Genomic DNA, 20,364 nt, shown 5'->3' on the forward strand with positions numbered 1-20,364 from the left:
TTTATTTATTTATTTATTTTATTCAATTTGTATACCGCCCTTCTCCTAGTGGACTCAGGGCGGTGCACAGCCAGAACTAAAACACATACCAATACAAAATATTAAAATTATTAAAAGAATTTGATTATTAAATTATTAATAATTAAGAATTATTAAATTTGACCCAAATTTAAAACAATTCGAATTAAAACCCATTGATAGATTAAAAGCTAAAAAACTAAAAACCTAAAAACCTAAAAAAAACCCCAAAAACTAAAAAACTAAAAAAAAGGGTGGTGTTTCACGCCAGCCCTGCTTGATGGAAAAGAAAAGTTTTCAGGGTATGGCGAAAGACCCGGAGATCCGATATCTGATAATATCCGATATTAGCCATCAAACCTCAAAAATATACTTTTTCCAAAAGATTTCCACAATTTTGGCCACTATTGTAGCTCTTACTGATGTGGCCTCATGACTGTAAAAAAAAAAGAAGAAGAAGAAGTGGATATTCCAGCTCTAACTGCCTATTACAATGTTGTGTACTACAGCAACCAACATGCAGTGGTTGAGTTGATCAATACAGGTTGTCCTTGCTTAACCATCACTTATTCAGCAACTGTTCAAACTTGCAACAGTGCTGAATGAATGATTCTTATGACAGGTCCACGAAGGTTCAATTGTTGCAGTATCCCAGTGGTCATGTGATGGTAATCTGGGTGCTTGGCGCCTGGCTTGCAATTGTGATGTCACAGCTTCCTGAAATCACCGGGACATCATTTGCAATCTTCTATTCCAGCTTCCTACAAGCAAAGTCAATGGGGAAGCTGGCAGGAAGTCTCAAATGATGACCATGTGATGATATCCTTGCTTAATGACAATGTGGGATTTGCTTATAGTTGACAACCAGGAAATGTCAGAACTGCTGCTGCTAAGCACGTGGTCACATGACGTTGCGCTCTACAACTACATCACTTAGGAACAGAAATTCCAGTCCCAATTGTCATTGTTAACTGAGGACTACCTGCAGCAAACCATTATAAAGTCTGGACTTGCAAGAGAAGCCAGCCTCTTTGTTGTGAGCAAAGTATAAAAAATTGCGTGTGGGGGAAATGAGCTGGATGCAGTTGTGAATTAATCCATATACGTATCAGATAACAAATGGAATGTTCCTGGATAAGATTTTTCTTACTTAAATAAGTAATCCAATCGTTTGAAATGATTATAAAAGAATGTGAGGTGAATGAAGAATATATAGGTAAAGGAAGAATTGGGAAAATATATTAGAAGAGCAGGCAAAAGGTTCAAAATTAATTTGGGAATCAGATTTAGGAGAAATAAATAACAACAATTGGAAAAATATTTGGAATAGAAGAGTATATAAGAATATGTCAGTTAGAATTAAGGAAAATAGATATAAAGTGATATGGAGGTGGTACTTAACACTATATAAACTAAATGAAACAGATGGTAAATATACAAATATATGTTGGAGGTGCAAGAAAGGTCGGAACATATAAACACATGTGGTGGGATTGTGATAGTGCACGAAAAATATGGGACATGGTGTTTAGAGAAATTAGAGCACTTTTGAATGTAAATTCAGATATGTCACCGAGAACTGCATTATTGTTGCTGGTGGAACAACGGGATATAAATGAAACAAAAAAAGAAATGATTCTAAATTTGATAATGGCAGCTAGATTAGTGATGACTAAATACTGGGGACGAAATTGGGATATTCAAAGAATTGAATGGTATAATGAAATTTGGAGCATGGCAACAAATGATAAATTAACAACAGAAATTAAATTTTAAAAAGGGATGGTTAAAACAAACAATTATAATGAAATATGGGGGGATTTTATACAATCAGTGTTGGTGGAAGGCAAAGGGAATAAACCTACTCAAGAATATATGCTGTTTTGGAGGGGATAAGGGCACATTTAGAATATATTGTATATTTTTTAGCTGTTATAGAAGAAGAAATATAAGGAGGGAAAAAGTGGTCTCCGGGGGTGGGGGTGCACTGTATTATTTGTATTATTTTTTTCTTTTTTTGTATTTAGATGTGTATGTATATGTTCGCATTGTTTGCATTACTTGTATTTAAAATAAATTTAAAAATTACATTTTAAAAAAAGGGAATCCAAACTAAATATCAGTTCCTGAACTTAGGAAGAAAACCGTACCAGATAGTTCCTCTATGTTCTTGCCAGTCTTTCCCTCCTCCCACATTATTATGAACAAATGAATTCTGTGAGTTATTTCTTGTATATCTCAGCATCTGAACTAGCATTTGAAACCATTTTTTTCCATGATTGTGAATAAAATAATGTTGCAATCCCAGGAAGGACTTTTCTTGATGTCAACATTACCCAAGCGATAATTATGTGGAAGAATTTTCTCTGATTTTTTTTCAAAACCAAGATATCATTCTAAAGTCACATGCTTCTCTGGGCGATACTGGAAGCATTCTCTTTCGTGAGTAAATTGTATTCATTGTTGTTTCTTGCTGTGATTTCCCTTTCTTTCTAGATACTTACGGGCAGCCCCAGAGGACCCCGGTCTCCTTTTTCTCCTTGGATACCCTTTTCACCTTTTAATCCATCAATTCCTGCTTCTCCCTAAAAGAAAAACATATCAGCAGAAAGATAATTCCTCTCCAGTAGGTTTCTAAACAGGAATTATTTTATTTATTTATTTATTTATTAGTTTGTCAAACATATACAAGATAGCAGGTATTGTTGTGGCCCGCCACCGGCCAGCAGAGCTGGCAGCAGATTCGGACAGTGAGGAGGTTGGGGAGGAACATGGGCCAGTCCTGGAGTCTGGGGAAGGCTCAGACAAGGGCTCTGAGTTGGAGGGAGAGAGGGGGGAGGGCCATCTGGTAGTTATCTGTTGCCTCCAGTGCCTCTGGAGTCTGACGTCAGTGAGGCAGAAGAACAGCGGGAGCCTGTTCCCAGTGTGCGCATGTGCAGAGCTGCCAGAAGACAAGAACAATTAAGAAAACGGGGTCGACTTGGGAGTAAGGCTTGGAGATGATTCCCCCCCCCCATAACACATAAAAGAGGAGCGAACGGGACGTGAGCTTTTGCAGGAAGCAATTCGTTCAACTGGTCGGATAAAGCTTTGGAAAGTTCTGTCTGACTCTGTGCCAAGTTTGGCCTTGCCCTGTGTTTGGCAATTAGTTCTCTGGCAGAATTCCAAGGGAGATAAGGTGGGTGTTTATAAATATTCCCCTGAAAGATTGTTTGAGAAGCCTTTCGGACTGTGAATGACAATAATTCACAGCCGTATGAATAAAAGAGGTTGCCGGGATTAAGATTGTGCTGTATTCTTTCGAAGGAAGCCTAGGTCAGAACAGGTATAACTATGAACATGGACATGAACGAAGGAAATGAATATAAATAAATGGGGACAGTAGGACAGGGATGGCAGGCACACTGGTGCGCTTATGCACAAAATATATTATTATACAGAGAAAGGGACTTGGTGACATCCCAAAAGCATCGATATAGCAATGACGAGGTGACATTTTGCTAAGGACTGGAAAAAGAGAACTTTTCAACTCCTATATGAAGATAACTGAATCTCCCAAGAGAATGAATGGAAAGGGTACAAAAAGCAGAAGTGAGGAATGGTGGTCCCTTTACAACCTGTGGACTTCAACTCCCAGAATTCCTGAGCCAGCTGGGAGTTGAAGTCGTCAGGTCATATGGGGGCCATCGTTCTGACATAAGGAAGATGTGGAACCCGTTTGAAAAGGAAGAGAGTGGAGGGATGCTCCTGGGACACCTAGGCTTCCCCAAAAAGCACGAAGCAGAATCCTGGTCCCGACAAAACCCCTTTTATTAAACAAACAGTGAATTCCTCTCATTCACCTTCAGCAAAGTCTTTCAAGGGAGAATTTACAGTCAGAGACCTTATCTGGCTTGGAGAGCTGCCAGGCCGATATCTTCAAAACTTGACAAAGAGCCTCGGAGAGTCACAAATCAATTAAGTAAACTAATTGTCTCCTGCAAACTCCACTCCCCTTTCACTCCTCTTTTATTCCCTCTGTGAGGGGCCATTCATCGTCCACCTGTGGCCTTACTCCCAAGTCAACTCTTGTTCTTTAGCTATTCCCTTTGTCTGGCAACTCTGCACATGCGCACACTGGGAACAGGGTCCAGCTCTTCGTCTGCCTCACTGATGTCTGACTCCGAAGGCAGCTGATAACTGGCACCCGGCCCTGGCCTCCTCTCTGCCTCCGACGCAGAGCCCTCATCAGAGCCTTCCCCAGATTCCAGGACTGGCCCATGTTCCTCCCCAACCTCCTCACTGTCCGAATCTGCTGCCAACTCTCCTGGCTGCTGGCGGGCCACAACAGACGCTTTGTGTTCATGTGAAAAGATGGCGGACGAGAAAAAAAGTACATAAAAAAACCGATTGCTGCAAAAAAAAAAGGAAAAAAAGGAGGAACGAGAAATAAAGAAAGATACCGGTAGTCTTCAAGTTATGATCACAACTTAGTCCAAAATTCCGATTGCTTAAGCAAGGCAGTTTTAAGTGACTTTGCCCCATTTTATGACATTTTGCCACAGTGAATCACTGCAATTGTTAAGTTAGTAACACGGTTGTTAAGTGAATCTGTGTTCCCCATTGACTTTGCTTGTCAGAAGGCCACAAAAATTGATCACATAACCCAGGGACACTGCATACGTCATAAATGCATGCCAATTCCCAAGCATCTGAATTTTGATCATGTAACCCCAGGGATACTGCAATGGTTGTAAGTCTGAAAAATGGTCATAAACAGAGATGGTATTCAGACGGTTCGGACTGGTTTTCCTGACCCAGAAGTGGAAATCGCGGGTGGGCTTGCCTCTATGCCATCCTATTTAGGCACGTTTTTGAGGCTGGGCGCATGCGTGGACGACGTGCGTGCCAGCAAAAATAAATGCGCGGAAGGCCGGGTGCATGCATGGATGAACGTGCGAGCCAGGGGTGGGTTCTACTTACCTTTACTACCAGTTGGTAACGGGAGCGCGAACATCGATTATGACATCTGGGTGGGTGGGCGGAGCCTCCCGCTGCTTTTCTAAAGAACTGGACAGAACTGGGAGCAACCCACCACTGGTGCAAGCGCTCACATTTGCCAACTGGTAGGGAAAGTAAGTGAAATACCACCCCTGGCCATAAGTCACCTTTTTCAATAACATTGTAACTTCAATTGGTCACTAAACAAATGGTTGTAAGTCAAGGACTACCTATACTATTTAATGTGTATACTGAAAAAAGAAAGTTGTGGAGAATGTAGGCAGAGAGAGCAAAGAACAGATATGATTACGAGTAAGAGAAAATGCAGCATCATTTTAATGGAGTTTTTTAAAAAAATTGCTTGGAAATGACCGGAGAGGGATTAAGAAAAAACCTCCAGAAAAACATGGAATGAAAAATAAAAGTAATGAAACGATTTGGGATGGAAGTGAAGACAAGGAAAGCTGGATGAAGAATTTCAGAGATTTGTACAGGAATTATAATGATGTCAGTAGAATTAAAATGAATGCTACAAAGGCAAATATGCAAGAAAAAAAGATGAAAAGTAACTAACAAATGGTGTGAGAACATTGAAAATTGTAAGAATGCAGGTAGATGTGGACAATATATTTGCAGCTAGGTTAAAATAGGGATGTTGCTTGTTTAGTGAATGGATTTGTAATTTAAATAAAGTCGATGTGAAGGCTGCATCTATGCCTTCAAATTGGAAAAATGCTAATATTGCTCCTTTAGATAGAATGAAAAGCAGCAAAAATGAACGCAAAAGGTACAGAAATATTTGTTTATTAACCAGGAAGGAGTTCGGCTGGAATCTTATTTTAAAAAAAGTATGAAAGTTAACAACGAGCTACATTTGGGATATGCTTGTTGTGTATCTGTTGATATTGAGACTGCTTGGAGAAGTAATTCTGAATTATGGAATCTGGCATGTAGGGATCTGATTGTTGATTACTTAATAAGTAAAGAATAGTCTATGATTGAAATAAATTGTTTATGAGAATAAATGGACTGCTCTGCAAATGGTTCAGCATTAGCAGGCAGTAAAATAAGGATGTGTGATTTCACCTTGCTTTTTTAATGTGTTTATAGATGTACGGTAGTGGCCAAAATTGTTGAAATCTTTTGGAAAAAGTAAATTTTTGAGAGTTGATGGCTAATAACACCCCTTTTTTTTGGAGTTTCAAGATAATCATATTCCACTGCTGGAATGGCCTGGGAATAGCCCAGACCTTAACCCAATAGAAAATCTATGGCACCGACTAAAGAAACTTATTAATCAGAAGCAATCCAGTTAATAGAAGCAATCATTCAATCTTGGTTTCACATTATAATATCTGCAGAACTAAAAGACTTGGTTCACTCCATAGGAAGACATTGTAAGACTGTAATTCATGCTAAAGGTTACTCAACTAAGTATTAACTGACATGGGAATCATTTTTGTATATCTAATTTTTTTCTATGTTTCACTTTTTCTTCTTTATACTATAACTGCTATTCTAATAGCAAATCCTTCATATAAGTTATTGCATTACATTCTTGATTTTTTTTTTTAATTTGATTTATATGCCGCCCTTCTCCGAAGACTCAGGGCGGCTTACAATGTGCTCAGCAATAGCCTTCATCCTTTTGTATATTTATACAAAGTCAGCTTATTGCCCCCACAAACTGGGTCCTCATTTCACCTACCTTAGAAAGGATGGAAGCCTGAGTCAACCTTGAGCCTTGGCGAGATTCGAACCCTGCAGTAATTGCAGGCAGCTGGTCTTAATAAGCTTAATAACAGGGTGCCTTAAACTCCTGTACTACCAAGGCTCCTTAAATTATCTTTCCATTGATATATAATTCTATGGTACTACCAAAAAAAAGTGGTGTTATTAGCTAGTTTTAGAAAATACACTTTTCCCAAAAGATTTCCACAATTTTGGCCACTACTGTATGTTTGTGGTGTATTGATATTAGAAGTGATATTAGGAATGTATTAATTGCAGCTGTAAGCTGTATTTAAATATGTAGATAGTGCCAACATGAATTACAGTGAACATTGCATAGATTTGAATGATGCAATGAGGAGTATGGACACAGCCCTACATATTTCTGTTTGAAAACAGAGAAATGGAATGAAAGACAGGACATGATCTATAAATGGAAAAAATCTGGAGCAAACACATTAATTTGTTTACCTTGATAGGAAGTTAATCAGAGATAAGAAAAGCTAGAGAAATTTTAGAAAATATATATGCTAATATAAAGGTGGAGGAGAGTATATCGTTCATTACGAGCAATAAACATTTGTGGAAAGAAATGAACACAAAAAGGAGAAATGGAAATGATTCAATGGTGGAATCTAAAAGTTGTTACTAATGGTTCTGTGGGCGTGGCTTGGTGGTGGAGGTAATGTGACTGGATGGGTGTGGCCAATTTTTTTTTACTTTTAAAACCATTGTTTCTACAACCTCTTCCCCGAAAAAATTGTAAAAAAATGCTTTCAAAAGGCTCTGACGATCCAAGCTGAGTTGCCTGATCAGCAGAAGCTTTTTTTCTTTTAAATGCCTCTGACGATCCAAGCTGAGCGACGCGATCATCAGAGGCTTTTTTTTTTTTTACTTTTAAAAACATTTTTTCGGCCGAAGAAAAAATGCTTTTAAAAGTTAAAAAAAAAAGCCTCTGATGATCGCACGGCTCAGTTGGGCATGTGGGCGGGGGGGCAGGGATTTTTGCTACCGGTTCTCCGAATCACCCGCCTCCATCGCTACCGGATCAGGTGATCTGGTCCGAACCGAGAGCATTTCACCCCTGAAATGATTGCGTTTCTGTCAATTTTGCATTCCGAGGTGAGAGTTGGATCTGTCAGGAGAAATATAAATGTTGAATGCAGTAGGGACAGAATACGTGAGACGTTTGTGTGGTAAAACCAGAAGACAAAAGTGTAAAAAATGAATGGATGTTGAGCGAACATGGATTTATTACAAAAGGAGAAGATGGTTTGTTTATATAGTGAGAAGAGTGAATGGGTCAAAAGGAAGTGGGTGATTGAAACAGTCATGAGTCGATGAAATCTTCAGAAAGACAGAAGTTTAAAAGACAAAAGCTGGCATATGAAGAAGGGAATACAGACAAGGTCCAAATCTGATGATTTGCACAGCGTCAAGAGTAAATGCTCGTGATATAAACTAGATAGATCAGTGTTTCTCAACTCTGGCAAGTTTAAGCTGCATGGACTTCAGCTCCCAGAATTCCCTAACCCAGCTAGGCTGCTGGGGAATTCTGGGAGTCGAAGTCCAAACAGCTTGCTAAATTGAGAAACACTGACTAAGTTTTCATTTTCTTTTTTTCCCCTTTTGTTCATTTCTTTACGTACTTCTTCTATTTTCCTAATCTTTTTCTATATTTTCCGTTGTTGTTGTTGTTGTTGTTGTTGTTGTTGTTGTTGTTATTATTATTATTATTATTATTATTATTATTATTATTATTATTATTATTATTATTATTTCAATTTATATGCCGCCTTTCTCCGGAGACTCAGGGCGGCTTACAATGCATTTAAAAAAAACCATTATAAAAACATTTAAAAATTAAAATATTAAAACCCATTCACACCATTTATGGCCGGATCTCACAAGATCGCAACAGCGAGATCAACGGCCCCAGGCCTGCCCAAAAAGCCAGGTCTTCACTGCTTTTCAGAAGGCCAACAGGGTGGGGGCGGTCCATACCTCAGGAGGTAATGATGCATACGTGGAAGGGGGCTAACACGTTGGATATGAATGTAGAAAAACAAGTGATGATACATCCCAACATTCTCAATATAAAACAGGCTAGATCCATGATGGTGAACTTATGGCATGTGTGCCACAGGGGGCACGCAGAGGCCTTTCTGTGGGCACGCCAGCCGTCGCCCCAGCCCAGCTCTACCATGCATGTGGACGCACCTCCTGCTGGCCAGCTGGTCTTCGGGTCTCTGCCACACATGCGCATTCGCAGAGGGCCGGGCGCATGTGGGGGACACATGCATGTATGCTTGGGGTCGGGGCGCATGTGCGGGGACCACTCGCATTGCATTTTGGGATTCACGCATGCATGCCCCTCCGCACCCCGTTTTGGGCCTATAAAGCCTCCTGCACTAACCTGGAAACCAAAACGAGGTGTGGGGGCTGGGGTGCATTCGCACACACGAGCACTTTGGGCATTCGGCACCAAAAAGGTTAACCATCATTGCGCTAGATGTTAGTCAGATCAGCCTGTTTGGTTGTTCCTAAGCTCTGGGTTGTTTTTGGATTCTAGCACTAGAAATCAAATGCCATTGTGCATCTATTAGACTATTTTCTCCCAAATGAATGTTCAATCAAGGGAGAAAAAAGTAGAAATACATCTGAAATGTATATGTTGGAGAAACGGTAGTCTAAACACAACTGCAAAGTTTCAGGAATTAAAAAGCACTGATTGTCTGATAAATCTGTTGTGGAGATCATGGCCCTTTATTGGAATATATTTGCCAGTGTTCCAGCAGATGAAGATTATGAAAATAAGACTCTATCCCCCTCCCACTCCTCCTCCGCTAATATAAAGGATTGACACATAATAGATGCAAAAGGGTTTAGATGTTTTACATTCTTACACACGCTATGCAGGGATATAATACATACTTGGAAAAAAACTCAAGGATGGAGTTGTAGGCATTGCAGGCATTATAATATAGGCATTGTAGGCATTGTTGAGTATCAACCCTCAAAAACCTTAGGAGGTTTAGCCAATGGCAAGAAATAGGGAGAAATACTTTTAGACAGTTACAGGTTGATTACTCCTGCTCCAAAATATGCAAAGCCATAATTTTTCTTTGAGAACAGCACACAAAGTATTTTCTCTAAGGTGCCTACTTGAGTTCAATTTGATTATTTGCTTTTCTTACCTTAGGTCCCGGTAGGCCTTGAAGACCCTATAGTTGGAAGTTTTAAAAAAAGTTGATATAATTTTATTTCAATTTAAAATTCTAGCAGTACAAAGACACCCAGATTTTCTCTACTATTGTCAATCTTAAACTGTTTGGCCCAATTACCCCTTTTCCCCACCAAATTTTGATTCCCACAAAAAAACCCCATACTCAATGGCTTTATACAAGGGTCTTGGCAGTGGCAGTCCCAAACTGGACCTTTGACTCACAAACAAGCAATTATAAATCACATCCTCACATCCTGGATATAAACTGTTTCAACTCCTACCCTCAAAACGACGCTATAGAGCATTGCACACCAGAACAACTAGACACGCCATCACTCTGCTAAACAAATAATTCCCTCAACACTGTCAAACTATTCACTAAGGCTGCACTACTATTAATCTTCTCATCGTTTCTATCACCCATCTCCTTCCACTAATGACTGTATGACTGTAACTTTGTTGCTGATATCCTTACAATTTATATTGACTGTTTCCTATTATGATTTGATTGCTTATTTGTTCCCTATGACTATCATTAAGTGTTGTACCTTACGATTCTTAATGAACGTATCTTTTCTTTTATGTACATTGAGAGCATATGCACCAAGACAAATTCCTTGTGTGTCCAATCACACTTGGCCTATTCTATTCTATTCTATTCTATTCTATTCTATTCTATTCTATTCTATTCTATTCTATTCTATTCTATTCTATTCTATTCTATATCTTTCCATTACCCTCAGGATATGCCCAAATTATTCACAGTTTTAGAACTTTCTTTTGGGTGGGGACAACCTGGAAACTTTCAGATTCCGGTTTTCTTAGATGTGCCAATATGACATTTCTAATAAAATGTAACTTTGAGGAAACTCAAGTCTCAGAGTTTTCTTTTGTTGGGGGTGTTACATGGAACCCTGACAGTTTACTCTGGAATTTTGTGGGGCTAAACATTTTAGGCACTGCCCCTCCCTGTTTTGAATATTCTCCATGCTCATAAACAGGACTCCCACTAATGCTTCTTGAGCCTGTAGTGGTGTAAGCAATGATAAGTATGCCTCATTAATATCCATGTGACCTCTTGCTCTGTGGATTGCATTGGCTACCAGTTAGTTTCTGAATGCAATTCAAGTTACTGGAAGTGATGTCCCAGTGCCTGGAGGCCGTGCGGGTCTGGATGGGGAGAAACAGGCTTCGACTCAACCCTTCCAAGACCGAGTGGCTGTGGCTGCCGGCGTCCTGGTATAGCCAGCTGACGCCATCGCTGGTTATTGGGGGTGAATCATTGGCCCCCACGGAAGGGGCCCGCAACTTGGGCGTCCTCCTGGATGCACGGCTGTCCTTAGAAGGGCATATGACGGCCGTGGCCAGGGGGGCTTTTTATCAGGTTCGCCTGATACGCCAGTTGCGCCCCTTTCTGGATCGGGACTCCCTACGCACAGTCACTCAAGCACTCGTCACTTCTCGTCTGGACTATTGTAACGCTCTCTACATGGGGCTCCCCTTGGGGTATACCCGGAGGCTCCAACTGGTGCAGAATGCGGCCGCGCGGGGGATTATGGGAGTGACTGGGCGCTCCCATGTGACTCCTCTCCTGCGCGAGCTGCATTGGCTTCCGGTGGACTTCCGGGTGCGCTTCAAGGTATTGGTGATCACCTTTAAAGCACTCCATGGCTTAGGGCCAGGGTACTTACAGGACCGCCTTCTGCCACCAATAGCCTCCCACCGGCCAGTTCGCTCCCACAGAGAGGGCCTCCTCAGGGTGCCGTCGGCTAGACAATGCCGGCTGGCGACCCCCAGGAGGAGAGCCTTCTCTGTGGTGGCACCTACCCTTTGGAACAATCTACCCCCAGAGATACGAGTGATCTCCGACCTCCGGACCTTTTGTCGGGCCCTAAAAACTCATCTCTTTCAGTTAGCCGGTCTCTCTTGATTTTATGATTTTATGGTTGGTTTTAAATTTTGATATGGATTTTAAATTGATAAATTTTAAACTATGGGCCAAATTTAATTATTTTAAATCTATTTTTAATCGTATTTATGTATAAATGTTTTTATTTTGGCTGTTCACCGCCCTGGGTCTGAAAGGAGAAGGGCGGTATAGAAATTCGAATAATAAATAAATAAATAAATAAATACTGGTTATCATCTATTAAGGCCCTCATGGCATAGGGCCTGGCTACTTGAGGGAACACGAATCTCTGGTTACTACTTCTGCTTATCTGCTGCGATCAGGAAGAACAAATACACTTTAGGTCCTAATGATTAAGCAAAACCTAGAAAGTGTGACTTCTCTGTCATGGTTCCTGCCTTCTGGAATGATATCCCTGTGATCCAGATGGCTCCCACTGTGATGACTTTCAGGAAGCTACTGAAGATCTGGCTATTCTCCACGCTAAAAGCTACAAAGAATAGATCACACTGAGACAATTTTATTTCTTCTTCAAAAACCAGCATTTTGGTTTAGGTCAATGTATTTGGTGGAGAATTTTGTCACAATAAGGATATGGTATTAGGAAATACTTTAGAAAAAAGGAAAAAAATATTTATAGTAGAAAAGACTTAAGAGTGGTGCGGTGGCCTAGAGTTGGAGCTCTTGCCTCACAATCAGGAGGCTGTGAGTTCGATCCTAGGTAGAGGCCGATATTTATCTCTCTGGGAACAATGAGAATATATCTGCTGAACAAAACTCCACATTGGCAACAGGAAGGGCATCTGGCCAGTAAACCCTCAGCTCCATTCAGTTGCCCAGACTCGACCCCACAAGGGATTATGGGGTTGTTAAAAGAGGATGATGATTGTAGAAAAGACTTACTGGGTTTCCAGATGGACCTTGAGGCCCTGGTGGACCAGTTACCTAAAAGCCAAATAGAAAAGCAAATGTCATTGCCATAATAATTCACTTTCATGCTTAGTAAATAAAAGCAATAACCGAACCCCTTCCTCAAAATTATTACGTAAAAATTAAACCTATCGTTGTGAAAATAGTAGTTGCGAAGAACGGATGAAGAAAATGGAGCTATAGTTAGGGAAAGGAGGAATTTGTCTAATTTTTTTTTTAAAATAATGTGGTTTGATCACTTACTGAAGCCCCGATATCTCCTTTTTCTCCAGGTTCCCCCTTCTCTCCCTGTTAATACAACAATATTGTAATAAAAAAAAGCATCCACGCCAAGTTATTATAGCAGTGAAATTTCAAGATGGCCAAAAGTTCAGATGAAGACACCATGAAGAAGTAAATAAAAATGCAATCACTAGGATACTTCTGTCTAGAATAACGCTAAAAGCCTCTCTGGCTATTATGATTAACTAGCATTCTATCTAATTTGAGCAACGTCTATAAACTATAATGTATATATAGAAGGGAAGCACCAAATCTGAAATCTTGGGGAAAAAAATCCTGTGACAATCACTTTCTAAACCTACCTTACCTCAGGGATTTTCTTGCCATACCCCCTGTCTACGTTTTGTTCCTCCTCAATGACTGCTTTGCAGTTGTTGCTTACAACTTGTCAAAGCTGACAGTCATGAAAAGTCTCTTGGTCAAGCAAGATTATGAAGCTAGGTAGAGATCTGGTCTTGACAGATCTTCGTTCAAAGGAATCCAGTCACAAACATGCTGAGTGACCTTAATTGGCTATCTGAACGTCAGCTGAGGAAGAAAATTCAGGGCATATTGTTTTGCTCAAGGAATATTACTTTTATCTCTTAAATGACTTATACTAGTTGACTTTCTTGATGGCAATGGCCAAGGTTTTTTTTTTTTTTAGAAAAATCATTTGGTGTGCTTACTGTAAATCCTGGAAGTCCAGTTGGACCGGTGAGACCAGGAGGTCCAGGCATCCCTTGGTCACCTTTAACTCCATTTAGGCCATCAACACCCTACAGGGAAAGAAAGATTTAAGGTAGAATAATGCGATGAGAAAGATACTCTAATTGCTTGTTTCTTTCAAATGGGAATAATATTTGTATATGAGCATAGCTATTGCATATCCCCCACCTACTTTTGTTCCTCTTTAATGATTCTTAGAATCATAGAATCATATGATTTTATGATTCTATTGAGTCACATGGGGTCCTCTGTGAAAAAGTTAATTTCTTGATGTGTTTTTAACAGTCTCTAGTTTAAAAGCACATTAGAAGCAAAATAAGCAATTCTTGAAAAGAACCTCAAATGTATTACAGAATCCTTGATTCAATAGCCAAGAAGCTACGGGAAGAAAGAATATAGTTCAAACATGTGTCAGCCTGGGTCTTTACAAACACAGGTATAAAATGTTGAAGTTAGAAACTTTTTAATGGCCTTCTTTATAGACCTGAATTGGGTCACCTTAGTCTGTTAGTCCTTCTTTATAGACCTGAATTGGGTCACCTGTTCTAAGAAAACCTTAGAACAGGTTTTCTTTCTAAAAGATATTGTCTGATAAGGTAAAAGTAGAAGAAATGGTAGGAGAAACGCTTAAAATGTAGACTTGAAAAGATAAGAAAGACTTTTCCCCCACCTTCATCTTGACTTAAAACAAAGGATTTTTTGTTCTTTTAGTACAACCTTCAATTGCTTGTCTCCCATGCTAAACTGGCTAGAAGTCAAGATGGTTTAAACTCAAGGCCCTGGGGCCAGATCTGGCCTGCAGGGTACTTAGATCTGGCTTGCCGAGTCACCATGGAAACAGCAAAGGATCGCCCCATGGAGCTTCTGCCAGTGAAAACGGAGCTCGGAGGCTGCAGGAGGCCATGGCAGCTGATAACGGAGCTCGGGAGCCCGTTTTCGCTAACAAAGCGCACGGGCCCCCACAGGCACCCCGACATGAGTGACATTGGACTGGCCACACCCACCCTGGCCACACCCACCCCAACCCCCTGAGCAGTGGTGAAATCCAAATTTTTTTACTACCGGTTCTGTGAGCGTGGCTTGGTGGGTGTGGTGTGGCTTGGTGGGTGTGGTGTGGCTTGATGGGCGTGGCAGGGGAAGGATACTGCAAAATTTCCATTCCCTCCCCACTCCTGGGGAAAGGATATTGCAAAATCTCCACTCCCACCCCACTCTCGGGCCAGCCAGGGGTGGTATTTGCCAGTTCTCCGAACTACTCAAAATTTCCGCTACCGGTTCTCCAGAATCTGCTGGATTTCACCCCTGCTCCTGAGGTCAAACACAACCCTGATGCAGCCCTCAATGACATTGAGTTTGATGCGCCAGTTTTAAGGTATTCCTTTCTGTGTTTCAGCTCCTTTCTTTGTATTTAACACAGTGATGGTGAGGAGATCTCCCTGAACTAGAATCAGTTCTGGCTTCTTTTTCCTTCCCATCCAAGCCAGGAAATAACACGACCTTTCTATTTGTGGCAACATCTTTGAAGGATTGATAAGAAAAGAAAAGTCAAGAGTTTTTCAGTCCTACCTGTCACTCGGTCTAACAGGGAAATTTAGCAGAACTGGGGGGAAAAATGATGGAACTGGCAGAGAATGGCTAAAATAAGTGCTTTAATCAAACAAAAGAATGGATCCAGCTTCCTTTCTATTTGGAAACTGCTTCTAGATTTTGGGCTTGAGGTAGGAACAAAAACGAAATGTTCACTTTGGGATTTGCTGATGAGACAGGTTTGTTGTTATAGAAATGGCTAGCATATATTAAGCTTGCAAAAGTAAAATGTTGATTTAAAATATTTTTATTCTGCTACACTGAAAAGAATTGGGTGTTAATGCTTTGCTTTCTTTTTTTCACCTTTATCCCACACTTCTCTCTCTCTCTCTCTCCCCCTCTCCCTCCCTCTCTTCCTCCCTCCCTTCCTCTCTCCCACACACATACCCCCAGGGGTGGGCTCCTGGGGATTCGGCAGGGTTCGGGCGATCCTCTAGCCATGAATTGTCGGGGTTCGGCGAACCCCCAAATGCCACCCCTGGCTGCCCACATCCACCCCACCGCTTCCACCCTGCCCCTCCCCTCCCCTCCCAGGAGTCTCCACGCAGCCCGTTCATCATTCCAGGTAAGTGCAGGGACCGCACGGAGGGTCTGGGAGGGCAAAAAACAGGCCTACCGGAGGTTCCAGAAGTCCGGAAACGGGCCTGTTTCCGGCCTCCGGAGGGCCTCCGGACCCTGGGGGAAACAGTTTTCACCCTTGAGGAAAGCCTCCAGAGTATGGGGAGGACCCAAAATGCCCACCCTTCTGTGGTGCAGGCGGTCCACTAGGCCACGTCCACCATGGCCACACCCACCCAGCAATGGGGCAGTGAACCCATTGCTAAAGGATCTGAAGCCATCCCTGCATACCCCCCTCTCCAATATTTTCATTTGTATTTTCATAAGTTTAATAAAATTATAATAAAAATGACCAATTAAAAGCAAGCTAACAAAACTAGTCAGCGTGTCTCCACTTTGCTATTGAGCCTAACAAACAAAAGACAGACAAACAAAGGACCATCCTTTCAGGTCAGGCAGCCCAGTGGAAACTGTTGAAGGCAGAGAGCAGGGCTAGATGAAGTTCCTGCCAAAACACACATCAACCAATTGCGATGGAGGCATATTTGCAGGCCAGAATGAAGTGTGATAAATCGACTCTGCTTGCACCCAGCGCAGAGAGGAAAATGTTATTTTTCATTTGGGGGGGCACAACACTTGAATGGTGATTCAGGGCAGGCCGAGGATGATGTGATCTGCTCCCACCTCCCCAAACACTAAATGCCTGTCCTCATGCTGGAGGACTGAGCAAAAAGTATGGATCATGCCAAAGACTCTATAAATTATGATACTATATGGAGTATGATAATCCCATATTCAATAACTACCTAAATACAGTATAGGCTAAATCAGGGGTGTCAAACTCAAGATCCAGGGGCTGGATCTGTCCCACGGGGCCACCCTGGAAACAGTGAAGGACTGGCCCGCGGTGCTTCTGCCAGTGAAAACGGGCTCCCAAACTTCGTTTTCGGCTGCCACGGCCTCCTGCAACCCTCTGCCAGTGAAAACGAGCTCCGTTTTCACTGGCAGAAGATTGCAGGAGGCTGTGACAGCCAAAAACAGAGCTCGGGAGCCAGTTTTTGCTGGCAGAATGCTCGGGCCGCCACAGGCGCCCCCCGACAGGAGTGAGGTCGAGTTGGCATTAAATTAAATTTATTGAATAAAAATAATAAAGGAATTATTATTATTTATTATTTAATAAAAAAAGAATTAAATTAAAATTAAATTTCTTTGAGAATTTAATGTTGTATACAGGTATACAGTACCTGTTTCTCATGTCTAGCTTCTTACCTTTTCTCCATTACGTCCTGGGGGACCTGGCAAGCCAATTTCACCCTGAGAGGAAAAAGTGAAGTATATATATATATATATATATATATTATGAACCTTGGAACTTTGTAGAAGAGATGTGAAGATAGAACAAACACTTTTACTTGAGATTTGGCAGATAAAGAGGGAACAAGTTATGTTTAAGAAATTGTGGATCAATTAGCACTAAAAGTTGAATTATAACCTAAATTTGTCAGGTTTCTAGGGTGTTCTAAGTTGTTCTTGAATTTAGATTGTTAACATAGGATATAATTGTATCAGCTATATCCTAAATTTATGTTGCATAGGAAAACGAGGCACACACACATTTTAACCCTTTCTTCATTCCCTGTCGTGTACTGTGGTCCTCCATTGTAAGATATCCACAGTCATTTCTGTGATATAGGCAGCTGTATAAATCATATGAATAAATAATAAATTAAAAGAAGATGGGTGGACAGCAGGACCAAAGAGAAACACCTGCTCCATTGGGAAATCTCCTATTAGCAAGTTGTCAATTCCATGTGCACCACAAAAGCTCTCCTAGTGCTTTCGTTGTAGTGCATTTTACAGTGCGATCCATCTCCAGATGATGGTTATCCATCTTTTGAACTGACAGACAAGAAGAACAGTATCTTCCTCTGCTTCTGTTTAATTTTCATCATATTCATTCAATTTTAATTAAGGAGATGGAAAGGGCTTTATCTTAGCTGACTGTTAAGAAAGGCTGATGGAGTTACCTTCTGTCCAGGCGGTCCAGCTGGCCCTGAGATGCCTGGAAGACCAGGAGGTCCCTGATAGGGGAAAAAAAACCCTCATTGTTTAACAGTATATAAATATAATCCTTTATTTCCCTTTCTTTTTTTAATTAGTATTGTTATTTGGAATAAAATGTGTGTGTGGGTGTGTGTATACGCATGCACATATGTACACGCAAAGAAATTGATTATATATACACCACATTCACACACACACACACATTTCTTTATATACTGTATATCAATATCCTTTTTTTCCTTTTGGTACTGTCCACGGGCAATGGCAATTATTTTCCTAGGCTCCAAGATCACCGCAGATGGGGACTGCAGCCAAGAAATTAAAAGACGCTTCCTCCTGGGGTGGAAAGCCATGGCAAATCTAGACAGCATACTAAAAAGCAGAGACATCACCCTGCCAACAAAAGTGCGTATAGTTGAGGCTATGGTTTTCCCAGTTGCAATGTATGGCTGTGAAAGTTGGACCGTAAGAAAGGCTGAGCGCCAAAGAATTGAGGCCTTTGAACTATGGTGCTGGAGAAGACTCCTGCGAGTCCCTTGGACTTCAAGGCAATCAGTCCTAGAGGAGATCAACCCTGACTGCTCTTTAGAAGGCCAGATCCTGAAGAGGAAACTCAAATACTTTGGCCGCCTAATGAGAAGGAAGAACTCACTGGAGAAGAGCTTAATGCTGGGAACGATTGAGGGCAAAAGAAGAAGGGGACGGCACAAAATGAGGTGGCTGGATGGAGCCACTGAAGTATTTGGTGTGAGCTTAAATGGACTCCAGAGGATGGTAGAAGGCAGGAAGGCCTAGAGGAATATTGTCCATGGGGTCGCGATGGGTCGGACATGACTTCGCAACTAATAACAACAACAACATATCTATATCCTTCTATATCTATCTCTATCTATCTATCTATCTATCTATCTATCTATCTATCTATCTATCTATCTATCTCATTATAATCAATTTCTTTCAAGCTCCTTAGAGTAGATAAATGTCAAATGGGGGGAGAAAAAAATCAAAGCACAGTGAAAAAAAGGTTATTTTACTGAGTGGCTTTCTGTCAGACTATTGATCACTCTTCAATACCCTAATTATCCTGGCAAATAAATAGAATGCCAATATTATTTTATCTACCAGTCCCAATTAAGTACTGGATGCACCTGTAAAATATAGGTGGAAGAACCTGACATTCCCACTGTGTTAATGTTGGTCAAACTGGCTGGGAATTATGGAAACTGTCATCCAACATATCCATAAGGTACCAAGTGGGGGGAATTCAGGACATGCCCGGTTTTCTCCTCTACTCTCATTGGCTAGTGTACTAATGAATCATGGGAGTAAGCTTTGCATACGGAGATGGCCATCTGAACTATAAAGAGTTCCTTTTGTTTCCTCCTAGTCACCCACAAACTATTTCTTCCTGGGCGGCCTCTTTGTACAGTCACAAGATGAATATAGGACCAAAAAACTGATGCTTTGTTCCCTCTAATAGGAGGACAGATCCTGCATATACCCTTTTGGTAATGACAGTAGATGCCACAGTTGATTTTTGGGATGAGAAGAACTTCAGTGGCAGTGCTTTTTCCCACCAAGACACAAGAAGATAGCTATCAACAGATACTTCTCCCAGCTTCATGTGCTGGGAGATAAAATTCTGAAATGAAGAACAATGAAAGCTTATATATCTACCCTGTTTTCCTGAAAATAAGACCCAACCAGAAAATAAGCCCTAGCACGTTTTTTCAGGATGCTCATAATATAAGCCCTACCCCCAAAATAAGCCCCACTTAAGATTGTCAGCCAGATGGATGCTTTAGTACTATATTTCCCCCCAAATTAAGACCTAACCAGAAAATAAGCCCTAATGTGTCTTTTGGAGCAAAAATTAATATAAGACCTGGTCTTATTTTCAGGGAAACATGGTAACCCATAACTATAGGGTTATAGTTTATAACTATTTATCCATGTGTGGCATTTATAATACATCCGTCAGGATTGCTAGCCTGTTCTCCTATTTAACTGAACTTTTATTAAGAACCACAGCTTATAAAAAAGAAGATTTACTCACCATGAGGGCCAATGTTCGTATCTCCTGAATGAAAGAACAACTATGTGTTAAACATTATCTGTACCTATATCAAAGATGCTACAGTGTGATAGGAAAGGTGCGATTCAAATAATTTCAAGTAATATTTTTTTTTCCAGACAATCAACCTGGTAGTTAATGCACAGGTGTCTTTCCATTTGTGCCTTCCAATACCTATTTCAGAGGATTTGGGGTTTATTTTGGAATCATATGAGAAGTAATATAATTAGCTAGCACCATTCAGTCTATAACAATAGTCTAGACCAGGGTGTCAAACTCGATTTCATTGAGGGCTGC

At 40.9% G+C, this 20,364-nt stretch overlaps 1 protein-coding gene across 50 annotated transcripts in view; it reads right to left on the reverse strand.

Annotated features, from left to right (window-relative positions):
* The window catches only part of COL13A1 (collagen type XIII alpha 1 chain), a 134,777-nt gene that overhangs the window by 31,157 nt on the left and 83,256 nt on the right, over positions 1-20,364 (reverse strand). For 43 of the 50 annotated variants that reach the window (XM_087872237.1, XM_087872232.1, XM_087872224.1 and 40 more), the window contains 8 exons: positions 20,050-20,073; positions 17,957-18,010; positions 17,199-17,243; positions 13,745-13,834; positions 13,038-13,082; positions 12,768-12,809; positions 9,927-9,953; positions 2,523-2,603 (listed from right to left, as the gene is read on the reverse strand). In XM_087872237.1, the coding sequence (XP_087728363.1) occupies positions 2,523-2,603; positions 9,927-9,953; positions 12,768-12,809; positions 13,038-13,082; positions 13,745-13,834; positions 17,199-17,243; positions 17,957-18,010; positions 20,050-20,073 (408 nt within the window). The remainder of the gene's footprint in view (positions 1-2,522; positions 2,604-9,926; positions 9,954-12,767; positions 12,810-13,037; positions 13,083-13,744; positions 13,835-17,198; positions 17,244-17,956; positions 18,011-20,049; positions 20,074-20,364) is intronic. The other 7 variants (XM_087872200.1, XM_087872236.1, XM_087872226.1 and 4 more) reach the window with 1 other exon arrangement.

The sequence above is a fragment of the Pantherophis guttatus genome, chromosome 6 (genome assembly GCF_059756535.1).
Source record: "Pantherophis guttatus breed Tessera chromosome 6, ASM5975653v1, whole genome shotgun sequence".
Taxonomy (NCBI): domain Eukaryota; kingdom Metazoa; phylum Chordata; class Lepidosauria; order Squamata; family Colubridae; genus Pantherophis; species Pantherophis guttatus.